The 14,358-nt window shown below is 38.4% G+C and overlaps 1 protein-coding gene across 3 annotated transcripts in view; it reads left to right on the top strand.

The window, feature by feature from the left end:
* Positions 1–14,358, top strand: part of LOC150087931 (uncharacterized) — a 110,775-nt gene that overhangs the window by 38,438 nt on the left and 57,979 nt on the right. For all 3 annotated transcript variants that reach the window (XM_090369272.1, XM_090369271.1, XM_090369270.1), the window contains exon 3: positions 6,227–6,383. In XM_090369272.1, the coding sequence (XP_090225398.1) occupies positions 6,236–6,383 (148 nt within the window). In that variant the 5' untranslated portion in view covers positions 6,227–6,235. The remainder of the gene's footprint in view (positions 1–6,226; positions 6,384–14,358) is intronic.

Raw genomic sequence — 14,358 nt, 5'->3', positions numbered from 1 at the left:
ACACTCAGAACAACTGTTGAAAGTGATGAACTTTGAGGGAATACCCATAACTGTTACCCTCCCCCACTCAACACTTAATTCTTCCCAAGGGTTCATCTTGTAATGGAATTTACTCCATGCAGAAGATGAAACTACAACAAATTAAAAGACCAAGGAGTAACAAATGTCAAAAGAATAACAAAGGAAATATTGTGCCTACCAGTAACCTGATTCTCACTTTTGGCATGTCTCAATTTCCAATCACCACCATAAAAGTGGGATGCCCGAACTGCCCAATGAGGCCATACATTCCAAACCCCCTATGATATTTAAAATTCCAAAGATATGAACACTCTCAAGCAGCTTGCAGATGTACACCTGTCTGCACCTGGTGCAAACTGACAGACCATGAGAGTAAAAAATCCACAAACTTCCCTGACAACATGCATTAATTGCAAGGGGCATTCAAAAGTATAAAAACTGAATATAGTGTCACATATCAGGTAGTAAGAAAAATTCAGCCAATCATTAGAAATAAACCTTCTTATGCAGAAATATTAACCAAAAAAATGTTCAGTTGGAACCCCATATGAGTGTTTCCCCCTATGGCTAGGCACCAACTGAGCACCTCAAATAAGTGAAGGGCCAGCTTGTTGGCATAGCTGCCCTAGTAAATACCCTTTTTACAGTGAAACACATACCACTAACCAGCCATCTCAAAGTGGTAGCAGTCTGCCTTTCAGTTGGTTTTTTTCATTTCTATATGTTGACATAATGGCCAGTCCTTTGTGGGGTAGAACAGGCATCAACAGACAAGAGCAGATTGTAGAACAAATACTTGATTGCCACAACCTCTCTGCAGAATGGTAGAACTGACACCTCTTTTTTTTTTTTTTTTTTTTCTTCACACTCGCCCCTTCTCTGTCATTAATCTATCAATATGATCCCTGTCCCTCTTCCATATTTTCAGTTGGGGAGTCACTTAAAATCCTTTAAGCAGTGGTCACTACCCATCCAGTAGTCTCTGCACTCACTGGCAATACTTTTTGTTATTCCAGCAAAAACTCCTGGTGAAAACTTTGAAAAGCCAAATGAGAATCTTACAGTAAACTGGCCTCCTTTGATACAAAAATAGTCTGGCCAGAGTCAATAAATGATGATGCTGTAACACACATTACAGAAAGCATATTGCAAGCTGCCACACATTCCATCCCAAAAACCTCAGAAGAATGCATTGTGGCAAGAAAAGCACAAAATAAGGCACAGAATATATTTCACCAATATCCCACCACTGAGTACCTAATACTCTTCAAGCAGGCTTGCACAGAAGTTAGATATGTAAGAACCCAAAAGATTCCTGGATCTGATTTTGCATCATCCATAAACCAGTCAACTGGTATGAAAGTTATCTGGAACAAAATCTGTAAAATGCAAGTTAAATACAAAAATTCTGCTTCCCCAGTAGAGAAGTACAGTGGTAGTACTATTGCTGAATCTACTGCAATAGCAAATGTATTAGGTGAAACATTTGCTCAAGTTTCAGCAAGAACATCTTGCCCCCCAGACATTTTTAATAAACAAAGATCAGATAGAAAAACTTATCTGCTCTAATGGACTTGAGTCGTACAATAGACCTTTTTCAATAAAAGAGCTCTGTACAGCACTTGCATTGTCACAAGTGTGCACAGTCAGATCTGATGACATACATTATGAGATGTTAAAACACCTTACAGTGACATCAGTGGATTTGTTGCTTGTCCTCTATAATCAAATCTTTACAGAGGATGTTATGTTTTTCCCAATTCCTGGATTCAAGAAATTGTTCTGGCTTTCCCAGAAGATGGTACAGATATTACACTCTCAAATACATATCACCTCATAGCCCTAACCAGCTGTGTCTGTAAAGTCTTGGAAAGACTGGTCATTGTCAGCTTAGTGTGGTACCTAGAGGAGAACAAAATTTTCAACTGTACCCAATTTGGCTTTAGAACCAACAGATCTATATTAGATCACTTAATAAGAATGGAAACCAGCATATGAGATGCCTTTATAAAGTCAGAACATTTGGTTTCTGTGTTTTTTGATATTGAAAAAGCATAAGACAGAGCCTGGTGATATGGAATCCTGCAGGATCTCTCTAATGTGGGACTCAGAGGACATCTCCCGCTTTTAATTAAAAAAACTTTTTACCAAGCAAGTTTTCGGCTTAAAGTATGACCCCCCCCCCCTCTCTCTCTCTCTCTCATGAACTTTCCAACTTTCTTGAAGTGTTCACAAGGATCAGTCTTGAGCACCACATTATTTGCAGTCAAAATAAATACAATCACAAGACACCCACAGTATTGAATGCTCTTTATGTAGACAACTTCAGTATCTCCTGCCATTCACAGAACATGAGAACAATTGCATATTGCTATCAAAAATATCAGCATGTGGGCCTTAAATAATGAATTCTGACTTTTAAAAACTGTGTGTGTACATTTTTACTGCAAACAAAATCTTCACCTAGAAATTAGATGGACAATTCACCCCTGTAAAAACCATATGTTAAGGACTAATACTAGATAAGAAATTACCTTTCTTGCCAGCTGGGAACAAACTGTATGAAGAAACTCGACATGCTATGTGTCTTGTCATTGACCAGTTGGTGAGCATACGCTATACTGTACTTCACTCTGATTATATGGAGTTCTTATTTGATTCAAGCTAGATTATGGTGCTCTAATATACAATTTGGCCAGGGAAGTGCCCTTGGATGGCTGGATCACGTCCATCATAGTGCTATATGTATTGCCACAAGAGCTTTCCATGCATCTCCTGTCCATAATTTGTGTTTCAAGGTGAATGAATCACCTCTGTTCATCAGATATCAACAACTTAGTTTAAAGGCATTGCAATATGACTTTAAACTAAGGTTGCTACTAGATTATCCTACATGGCTAGCCATATTGTACCCTGCTCGGAGAATCAACATAATTCTCACTGAAGTATCAATCAATCCTCTAGGAATTTGAATACAGAAACTGTTAATATCATAAAATCTGACCTCAGCTGATGTGGCTCTTATGCCAAAGCATTCTCCTCCACCTTGGCGTACTTAATCATTACCCAAAGGTCGCGGGTTCAATTCCTGCCTCGGGCTTGGCTCAAAGTACTGCAAAAACCTTGGGAGGTGCACTATGGCCACAGAAGCCTATGCGCCAACAACTACCAAAAAAAAAAAAAAAAAAAAAAAAACTTAATCTTTAACTACTCTACCAATCTTGATATCATCTGCAAATTTTGACATCATACCCTCTATCCCTTCTGTCTTCTGTCTCTATCCCTTTGTCATGTAAGAAAATCAAAAACAAGAGTGGTCTCAGTACTGACCCTTGGGGGTACCCATTATGTTAGTCCAATCTGAAAAATAACCATCAATTACAACCTTCTTCATCCTGCAGTCTATCTAAGAATTTTCTTTGTGATTCCAACATGTTCCAGCTTATACAGTAATCTCTCATGTAGGACTAAGTCAAATGTTTTTCAATTTCTATCAAAATGATCCTATTGTACCCTTCACCATGATCCTTGATCCTTCATGATGTTGCCTACCACTGAAGTCAAGTTACTTCGTTCTTAGAGCCACCTTTATTATTATTATTGTTCTTATATTATTTCTCCCTGACTGGGCATTCCACCTCATGACGGGTATTGCTATCAAGTACACAGGGTGGTTGTTGTGTCTGGTGTTGGTCGAGGAACTCTGACTATCCTACAGGTGTTCAGGATTGCGACTTTCTGGAGTTCCTTGTAGAGGTTCTCTGGGAGGCCTATTGCTGCTAGGCTATTATGTAGGGGTCTTTGGCACCATACCTGTGGTTGACACGATGATCTGAATGGTCGCGATTTGTTGCATATGCCACATCTCTTTGATCTCCTGTCTTAGGTTCATGTACTTCCTGATTTTTTCTTCATGGGTTTTCTGGAGGTTGCCAGTATTGGGCACTGCTATGTCAATTAGATAGGTAGCCTTTTCTTTCTTGTCCACAAGGGTTATATCCGGTCTGTTGTGCAGGATTATCTTAACCGTTATTATGGGGCAGTCCCAGTACAGCCTGTGGGTTTTGGTCTCTAGTACTGCTTGGGGTTTCCTCGCTAGCTTCTGACATATTATCCTGGCAGGTCATGTCTACAAGTGTACTCAGGCTAGGTGATCACCTTGCATCCCACGGTGATGTGTTGGATTGTTTCTGAGGCCAGGTGGCATCGCCAATGTGTTATCTGACAATCCAGGCTCCTTGATGATGTATTTTCTATAGTTTCTAGTGTTAATTACCTGGTCTTGGATGGCGAGCATGAATCCTTCAGCCTTGGGGAAGAGCATCCCGCTCATGAGCCATGCACTGGAAGCAGTTTTATCTATGTGATCTTGATGGAAGTCATTGTAGTGTTTGCCATGAGTGTCTTCTTTGCCCATCGTTCTAGCTTCGTTTGTGCCATCTGTGTGGGAGGGGATTCCTTGCATAGGTTGAGTGGGGTATACTTCTTGTCTATCTTCCTTATGGCCTGGTAGAGTACTGCTGTGTGTTTCTGGAAGTAATCCTTCAGGTTAGATAACACTGTTTTCTGTTGCTCAATGAGGTCTCAGGCCCCTTCCTCCCTCTTTCTGAGCTATTTTCAGTCTCTCTACAGCTGACTTCAGACAGTGTTGGCAGCTCTTGGTCATTATTTTCCTTGTCTTTCTCGTGACATCCTCCAGTTTGGTGTTAGTCCAATCTGTGACCCTGAAGGAGTATGTTAGCACTGGGGCTGCATAGGTGTTTATGGCTTTAACTGTGTTCTCGCCATTCAGTTTTGCTTTCAACAGACTTCTAAGTCTCTGCTGGTATTTTTTGGTCAGGCAAGCCTTGATTTCCTTCTGCTCTAACTGCTGAGACTGTATCATCTCCAGGTATTTGTAGGCTTCTCCCTCTGTCATGGCTTCGATCTCTTTACCAGTCTGTAGCTGGTAGTTTTGGCCGACTAATTTTCCCTGGTGCAATCCGTGGGTCTTGCATTTGTCTAAACCAAATTCCATCTTGATATCATTTGCGAATTCTTCAGTGATTCGGAGTAGTTGCTGGAGTTGCTTCTCAGTTACTGTGTAGAGCTTGATATCATCTACGTTCATCAGGTAGGTGAGGGTGTACAGGTTCTTCCTTCCTTCTTTGAGTTTATATCCATACTTGCTGCTGTTGAGCATGGTGGATAGCAGGTTAAGTGCTAGACAGAACCACAGTAGGCTCAGGGCATCTCCCTGAAAGATTCCTCTCCTGATGGGGATTGGTCTTATTGTGTTGTTCTCAACCTTAATGGTGTTACTCCATTTCACCATTGTTGCTCCTAGGAGCAACAATGGTGAAATGGAGTAACCATTGTTGCTCCTAGGAAGTTGTCACTATTGGATTGACTTTGTAGATCTTCAGCATCTCTATTAGCCAGCTATGAGGCATAGAGCCAAGGCCTTGTGGTAATCGATGTAGGCTGTGTACAGGTTGCAGCGCTTCTTGTAAGCTTGCTCTGTAGCTGTGGCACTTCTTATAAGCTTGCTCTATAGCTGTGGCATCCATGGTTAATTGATCCTTGCATCCTTTGCTCTTCCGCTTGCATCCTTTCTGCTGTTTGGCTATTATATTCTGGCTCTCCAAGTGGTTTGATATCTTCTTAGTTATGCAGATGGTCAGGATCTTGTACATTGTTGGGAGGCAGGTGAGGCCTGTATTTTGCAGAGTTTCTTGTATCTTTGAGAGAGAGAGAGAGAGAGAGAAAAAGAGAGAGAAAATCACCAAGAAAGAGAAGAATGATGATATCCAGCTCAGGTCCCGGTGTGCCAAGCCCATATTCACCAGATGAGCCCCTGGGTTAAATGTATTGGTGACACATTGTATGATTTTATTTTTGTACTTATGAGTTATCATGTTAATAAGTTAGGTATTAAGTAAAATAAGTTTATGAATTAAGCAGCTAAAAGTAAAAATGCTCTAGGAAGTGAAAATGACCATATTATTGTTCTAGAGGAAATAGAAAATAACAATTGCTATTAATAATTCTTTTTGTTATGACAATAATGCCTTAGTCTCTTTCAACTGAATCTAATGAGTAAATATTATGAACAATATATATTTTTGAAACAGAATTGCTCCATTAAGTATCACAAAATGTATGGAATTATTTAAAATAATGGTTTTTTTTTATACTAATATTTTTATCTTTTCTAATTTATAGAAAAAAAAAGATGAGGACAAATACCGTATTTGCACTGGTATTCCTGGTAACTTTAATTGTTATATCTGAAGCCAATTCATCTGATGAATTAGTTAAAGAATCTGATCATGAAGTAGTATATCGTGTGACAAGAGGAGTTCATGGAGGAAAAAAACGAGGTTGGTCAGAATGCAACAGTGTTGTTTCAAATGCTTTTTGTGCTACAATGTAGTATTAGTCAAGCCAAGTGATGCAAGGTAGTGAATTTATTCTGTGTGTGCAAAAAAAAGAGGGGAGGAATGAAAATAAATAAATAAATAAAAAAAAACCCAGAATCAATAACTTTGCCCATCCCTGAAAAGTAATTGTCCATTTCTACCTTGAACTTGGGGAAGCTCATTACCTCAACTACCTTGGGAGGCAACTTATTTGTGATCAACGCTGGTTCATCCCACAGCGCCAGTTCTGCTTACCAAAAGTGGCCCACTGGGCACTCACATCCTTTTGTCCGGGCTTCGAGTCAAGCAAGCCGGACTTCTCACCCATTTAAAGTTTGAGAATAGGTTGAGGTCGTTTCGGCCCCAAGGCCTCTAATCATTCGCTTTACCGGATGAGATTCTGTTTATTCCTTAACTCTCAGAAGTATGTACGTAGATTATGTTTTTCATGTGTGGGCTCTTGTGGTACATACATAGATCTATGTTTTTAATGTCACTTCGGACAATGTGTTCATTAATGTTCAAATTGCCTTAATTTTTCTGTATGTGCTTCCATATATTATTTGTGTTCCAACTAATTTTAGACTGTTTATAATAGATGGCAGCACAAAAATAACATTGATCATCAGAGGAGAAGATTGCATCTGTTGACCTCAGTTTTCTGATTTTGTCTTACAACATCCAAAACTGAAGATTTTCCATGCAATTCAGGTCCAGAATTTGATAAAAACCAAATCAAGTAATACATAAATTGATATAAATCAGGAACTATCAAATGATCAATTGTAAAGCATATTTTTGATCAATTGCAGTCCATTTTCTGGTGAACACCAGTGCAAGAAATCTTACTAATTTCTTATTTTATTTAGTTTTTAAATTTACTTCAAACTTCTATGTAGCTGCCTAATTTTTTTTTTTTTTTTTTATAATAAAAGATTATAATAATTCTATGACTAGCATATCTTATTTAAGATAGATTTAAAAAAAAAAAAAAAAAATTGTGGTAGGTTGATTTTACCATGTTGTTTGTTTGTAAAGTAGCTCATATGATGGAAAAGGTTTTTTGGTTTCTGATGCAAAAAGATATTAGTTCATCCTAAAAGTAATGACTGGTTTTATTTATGAATTTTTTTTTTTTTTTTTACAAATTTTTTAAATTCTGATTTGATTTTTGACAATAGTTTATTGTAGTGTTTAGCAATAAAATCAAAATAAGAACACATTAATATTTTAGCTCTTATTGCATAAACTTTCATTTTTAGAAAATTTCACAAAAAAAAAAAAAAAAACACTCCAGGCTGTACTCCACAGCCTGGAGTGTTTTTTTTTTTGTTAATTCACTTACAGAGAACCCACCCATACATATGATAAACTCATGACTAAATGGGTTAGGGATCTTAAACAACTGAGTCGGACTACCCCTGAGGTCTCTAGCCTCCTCTATAATCCCCATTTTCTAAGATGCTCTTCATAGGGATAACAACCTTTGGCACTCTAGTCTAGCTGTCCTTCTGTGGACCCTCTCTAGAAGTTCTAATATCCTTTTTAGGTGAGGCCTAATACAATATTCCAAATATGGCTCAACATTGTTTTATAAAGAGGAATAATAACATCCTTCCTACTTGCAAAGTAACGCCTCCCCTTTTTTGTTCTATCATTCTGCTTAGTTTGTTTAAACTTTAAAAACCTTAATTGTAACTGGTTTGTTGAAAAAAAATTGTCAATAGGCAATAAATTTGTCATTGTGAAAATGGAATAATCAAAACACTGGATGAATGTGAAAGAAGTCAATTTTTTTTTATTCGTACATTTATTATACTAACATATGCTTATATTTTTATACAAATATAAGTGAACAATGATCAATGAAATTACAAAGGAAAATTATAATTAATGAAATGCAAAATTTGAGGAATTTGGATGAAATGAAATTTTCAAACCTGGCTTTTAAATTGCTGTGTGTGTGTGTATGTGTGAGGGCCATAATCAAATCATTCTTTGGCAACATATGTTTTCTTAAATTTGCTTTCAATTCCCTTCACAGCAGAGAAACACTTACCTCACATAAATAGGTTGTTCAGAATAAGAGGAATTCTGTTGAAGACCAAGTTACTCAATTGGTGATATGCTATATTTTCGTATTCACCAAATACAAATGGCATACAATAATTAAAGGTGGGTTCTTCACACGGGTACTTCCTTTATTTCTTCTGAAATTGCTGCATGTTTAATATAATTCTAATATGCAGATTTAACACCAAAACCTTACGCAAGAGGAAATTTTTCATTAGTTTCTTCAGTGAATCTTATTTGGGTATCTTAGAAGAATAAAAATAATAAAACACTGTAAAACTGAAAACAATAATTCAGTTTCTGGGCTTGGACCATTGACAGTAACACCCCCCCCCCCCCAAGCTTTCTTGGTTGCCTGCTTACACTGCAAGGAAAACTTCACATTTGTTGTATATCATAACCTCTAAATCTTTCTTTTCCTATAGGTGTAAAATTTCTTCAATTATTTTTTTCTTTAGTTTATTCTAATGAAAAAAACTGAAGTTTCTTGGCTTTGCTTTAAACTTCATACCATCCTGGACCAAGTCCAAGACCAGAAACTTTTGTTTTATCATTCCTTGATCATGATTTCTAGTTAGGCACTATAATTACAGCAAATTAGAGAATATACTTGAAATTTTACACCAACCCTTAATGGTAGCATTGGCAGAACATCTAGCCGAAACTGAACATATGTGAAGAAAAACCTCTGTACAGAAGAATTGGTAAATCAGAAATAAGAGGATATGGCATTCGTGCATGAAGATTATACTGAGAATGAAAATAGAAATTTTGGTAAATGTGATGGAGTACTTTTTCACCATGCTGTATATCCACGTTAATTATGCAATAATTTTACTGATGAAAAAATATAAAAAAATATAGCTTACAAGGATTTTTAGTGAATATGTAATTTGAGTAAGCTTTGTTTTCTATCTACTGTATTTCAAATATAAATCTGCATATTACACTGAGTGATCACTGAATTATGACCACCTACCTAATACTTCATAGGTCTTCCTTTTGCCCTCAGTACAGCAGCTATCCGACGTGGCATTGATTCAACAAGATGTCGGAAGTGTTCAGAAGGTATGGCCAACCAAGCTGTGCTTAATGCAGTCAACAATGCAGGTATGGAGGTGATTGGTGTATCCAGATGCCTGATATGCCTTTCCATAGTGTCCCACAAGTGCTCTGTGCATTTGATATCAGTGGAGTGCGGAGGCCAATCAATATGCTGGAAATCAGAACTGTGTTCCTCAAACCATTCCTGTACATCAAGTGCCCGATGGCTCGGTTGCATTGTCATCTTTGAATTTGAAAGTGTCTGCAATTCTGCCCAGACACGATAGGAGGGAGTATATGATGAGAGCCTTGTCGATCAATTCGGCCCTGGAAAGATTGTGCAAGGCTCAAGGGGTAGAATTTTTTTCAGCATATACTGTACTTGTTAACAGGAGAGACTGCTTCTCCAGGGATGGGATACACTTAAATAGAAAGGGTGCAAGAATATTTGCTGATGCTATCGAGGCAGTGTTAGGTGGGTTGGAAAACTGCTAGCTTGGGGGGAGACAAAGACTAATAGATAAACAGTAGCCACTGGCAGAGGTGAAAGAGATTCTTGCACTGCTTCTATTGGAATGAACAGAAGCCTGAAAAACAAGATGCAGGATATTTCAGAGACTGCTGGGAGTCATTGCGGTACAAGTAAACACATGGGTTGTGTTAGGGTAGCTAAGAATAGAAACAGGTGCATGTATACTTGCGTGTACACCAATGCTAGGAATTTAGTAAATAAATTTGATGAATTTGAGGTATTGCTCAAAACATCAAAGGCAGATATTGTGGGATATCAGAAACGTGGTGTCACACAGATATAAGGAATGCAGAACTGAAATTTGGGGAGTACAACGTCTACAGAAAGGATAGACAGGATAGGAAGGGAGGAGGGGTTATGCTATTAGTTAAGAAACACATAAAATCCAAGGAAGTGAAGCTAGTCGACATCGCTGGACAGTGCAGTGTGGAGTCAGTTTGGTGTGACATAAGCATTGGGAGATCAAAATTGAGAATAGGAGTGTGCTATAGGCCTAATGACTCTGATGAGTATAATAGCCTAGCAACCCAAAGGTCGCGGGTTCGATTCCCGCCTCGGGCTTGGATCAAAGTGCTGCAAAAACCTTGGGAGGTGCATTATGGCCACAGAAGCCGACGCTTCAACAACTACCAAAAAAAAAAAAAAAAAAAAGGAGTATAATAAGAAACTGTACAGGTAAATAGAGTGGGCCAGTAAATCAGAGAGTCTTGTAATGGGGGATTTTAATTTCCCAGATATTGACTGGAATTTGGGGGCTGGTCACACACACTAGCAAGGCTTTTGTGGATTTATTGGATGATTGTTTTTTACATCAGCATGTTCGGGAGGCAACTAGAGGGAGTAATACTCTTGATTTAATTATCAGTAGTGATTCTTGATGCACTAAGAATCTGCAGATAAATGAACCACTAGGTGGAAGTGATCATAGTGTGCTGAAGTGGGATTTACTCAAAGAGGTAACTACCATTAGGGGTAAAGGGAAGGGTTATTGCTTTCGTAAAGGCGACTACGATGGACTGAGACAGTATTTAAATTCTATACAGTGGGACCAACTGATGATATTACCAACAGCAAATTCAAAATGGGAAGCATTCAAAGAACATATCTTGGAAGCTACTAGGCTTTCCTCCCCCCATACTTCTCCATCAACCCATGCACGGTACTAAGTACTATAGGTTTTGATACCTTTCGTGTTTGGGGTTTTCATAAAAAAAAAAAAATACCAACTAAGAAATATTGTTCAAGGTTTAGGCCTAAATGGATGTCAGATGAACTAATGAGACATATGGCAGAGAAGAAAAATGCATGGGATACATACAAATTAACACACGACACAGAAGCCTATGATAGATACAAGTTGATCTGTAACCAAGTTACAGATCAACTTGTATCTGTAACTTTGCTAACCTCCTAACCTGCAGATTAGGAGGCAGATTACGAGAAATCTTTGGCAAGGGATGCAAAGAAAAACAGCAAAGAGTTCTTTACTTATCTAAACTCTAGAAGGAAGAGGATGAATCAGATTGGTCCACATGATATCGATGGGTCAACTGTTGATGATCCTGCTCAGGTAGCTAACAAACTAAATGAATATTTTCCATTGACATTCACACATGAGGAGTTATTCAGCGAGGGGAATGTCAGAGGTGTAATCAACTCTGGCAGTAAGCTAGAGAATCTTGTAATAACTGAGAGTAAAGTGGAGGAGAAATTGTTGAAGATAAACACAAGAAAGGCACCTGGGGTGGATGGGATCTATCCAGTTATATTAAAGGAGGCAGCAAAGGAAGTAAACAAACCCTTAGCCATAATTATGAGAGCTTCCTTGGACTCAGGGGAGGTACCCACAGACTGGAGAAGTGCAAATGTGACCCCAATTCACAAAGGAGGATCAAAGGCTGACACAAGTAATGAGTGAGTTTAACTTCTGTTCCAGGAAAATTAATGGAGGCACTGTTTAAAGAAGCACTGCAGGATCATCCAGACAAGACTTCAGTTATAGCTCGGACACAGCATGGTTTTGTTAAGTGGAAGTCTTGCCTGACCAATTTGATTGGATACTATGATGCAGTCACAAAAGAACTGGATGCAGGGAATAACTTTGATATTATATACTTGGATCTTAGAAAGGCTTTTGATACTGTTCCACATGGAAGACTGCTGCACAAATTGGAGCAGTGTGGCATTGGAGGTAAATTGCTGCTATGGATAAAGGGATGGTTGAGTGGGAGAAGACAGAGAGTGGTAATCAATGGACACTGCTGCTCTTCGTGGACTAATGTTATTAGTGAGTCCCCAGGAGTTCAGTGTTGGGTCCATTGTTGTGTTCTGTATTTATCAATGATATTGATGAAGGTTTATCAGGCTTAATGTCCAAGTTTGCAGACAATATGAATGTTGGCAGGGTTGTTAATAACACTAATGACAGTACTCTGCTGCAACGGGATCTAGAAAAGTTGAGCAGATGGGCTGAGAGGTGGCAACTGAAGTTTAATGTTGACAAATGTAAAGTACTGCATATGGGAAGCAGTAATCGCAGCATAACGTATCAACTGTGTGGTACTATACTGACAGTGATAGAGAATGAAAAGGACCTGGAGGGTAATTGTGCAGGCAGATATGAAGTTTTCTGACAGTGCAGACAGTCTGCAAGTAGCTCATTGTGTCTTTTCAATGATATACAGGAATTTTTCTTGCAGGTATAAGGAGGTGATTATCAACTTGTATAAGGCAAATAAGGCAATGGTCAGGCCAAACCATAAGTACTATTTACAGGTCTGGAGACCTCGTTTTAGGAAGGATGTAGAGCTGCTGGAACGAGTACAGAGAAGGGCAACAGGGTTAGTGAATGGAACAAAAGGTTGCTCTTATGAAGAAAGGCTTAAGTTTTGCAAATTACAGTGTCTGGAGACTAGGCACCTGCTAGGTGATCTGATTGAGATGTATAAAGCATTGAATGGTTTGAGCATGCTCACTGCTGATAAGATTCTTCTTGTTGCTCAGACTAATAATGGCCTTAGAGGGCATGAATTCAAATTGAGGAAAGATAGTTGTAGGATAGATGTGTGGAAGTTTGCCTTTAGCCAGTGGGTGGTTGATTGCTGGAACAAGCTTCCATCTGTCGTTGTAGAAGTTGATTGCTTAAATAGATTCAAAGTAGAACTAGACAAACATTTGGAGCAAGTGGATGGGTGAAATGAGAAGGATTTTTTTTTTTTGGCTGATGCTATATAAGCTTATTTTCTTGCATTATGTACCTTTACTAATGCTAACTCTGAAATCTCCTTCTCTAACTTACAGGAACCTTTAACTCTATTCCACATTTTAAGTAATGAAGCAAACTTGCTGGAGCTATTTCAATACTTAAAGCAAATCCAACTAGTTGTTAAATTACAAATGAAATAATCATATTGTTATTTCCTATGTAGTGCAAGGAAGACACAGGATTTGCTGCACTGCCTAAAAAAAAAAAGTAGTAGATAAGAAAAGAAAAAAAAATTATGTGCTTCCCTCCTCTCATAGGTTAACTATCCAACTCACCTTTCAATTTATTCAAACTGTCAGCCTCAACTACCCGTAAAGGCAACTTGTTTAAGCAATCAACAACTCACTGGCTGAAAGAAAACTTCCTACAATCTAGTCTAAACCTCTTCCCCTGTAATTTGAATTTACGCTACCAGGTTCTGGAATTCTCTCTAACAGTGAAAGTTCTGCCTTCCTTCGTTTTACTAACCTCAATTGTTATAAATCTCAATCAGGTCACCTCTGAGGTGCCTGGTTGCCAAACTCCATGGCCCACATAATCAGATTCTATCCTCATACAGTCGTCCTTTTGCCATTCTCGCCATGCCAGTTACCCATCTTTGGACCCTTTCGAGAAGCTCGATGTCTTTTTTCAGATGAGGTCTCCATACTTGAACACAGTATTCAAAATGTGGTGTTACAATTACATTATACAGTGGGATTATGACATCCCTGTCTCTACAGGATAATGTTCGATAAATCATCAATAGGACACCATGGAGTTTACTGGCTGCCTGTTTACACCGTTGAGAAAACTTCATATCTTCCCGTATTGTAACTCCCAGATCCCTTTCCTCCTCTACTGTTTTTAATTCAACCCCACCAAGTGTATAATTTGTTTTGGGGTTGCTATTCTGAAGTGTAAGGTCTTACATTTTGCTGCATTAAAACATAGCTGCCATATTTGAAGTCTATTGAAGTCATCCTGAAGAAGTGCTGCTTGGCACTGATCATTAACGACTCTACCATTCTTTATGTCATCTG

This window comes from Mastigoproctus giganteus, chromosome 3 (genome assembly GCF_048544385.1).
Source record: "Mastigoproctus giganteus isolate SK-2022 chromosome 3, ASM4854438v1, whole genome shotgun sequence".
In the NCBI taxonomy this organism is placed as follows: domain Eukaryota; kingdom Metazoa; phylum Arthropoda; class Arachnida; order Uropygi; family Thelyphonidae; genus Mastigoproctus; species Mastigoproctus giganteus.
This window is presented reverse-complemented; position numbering and strand designations above follow the sequence as displayed.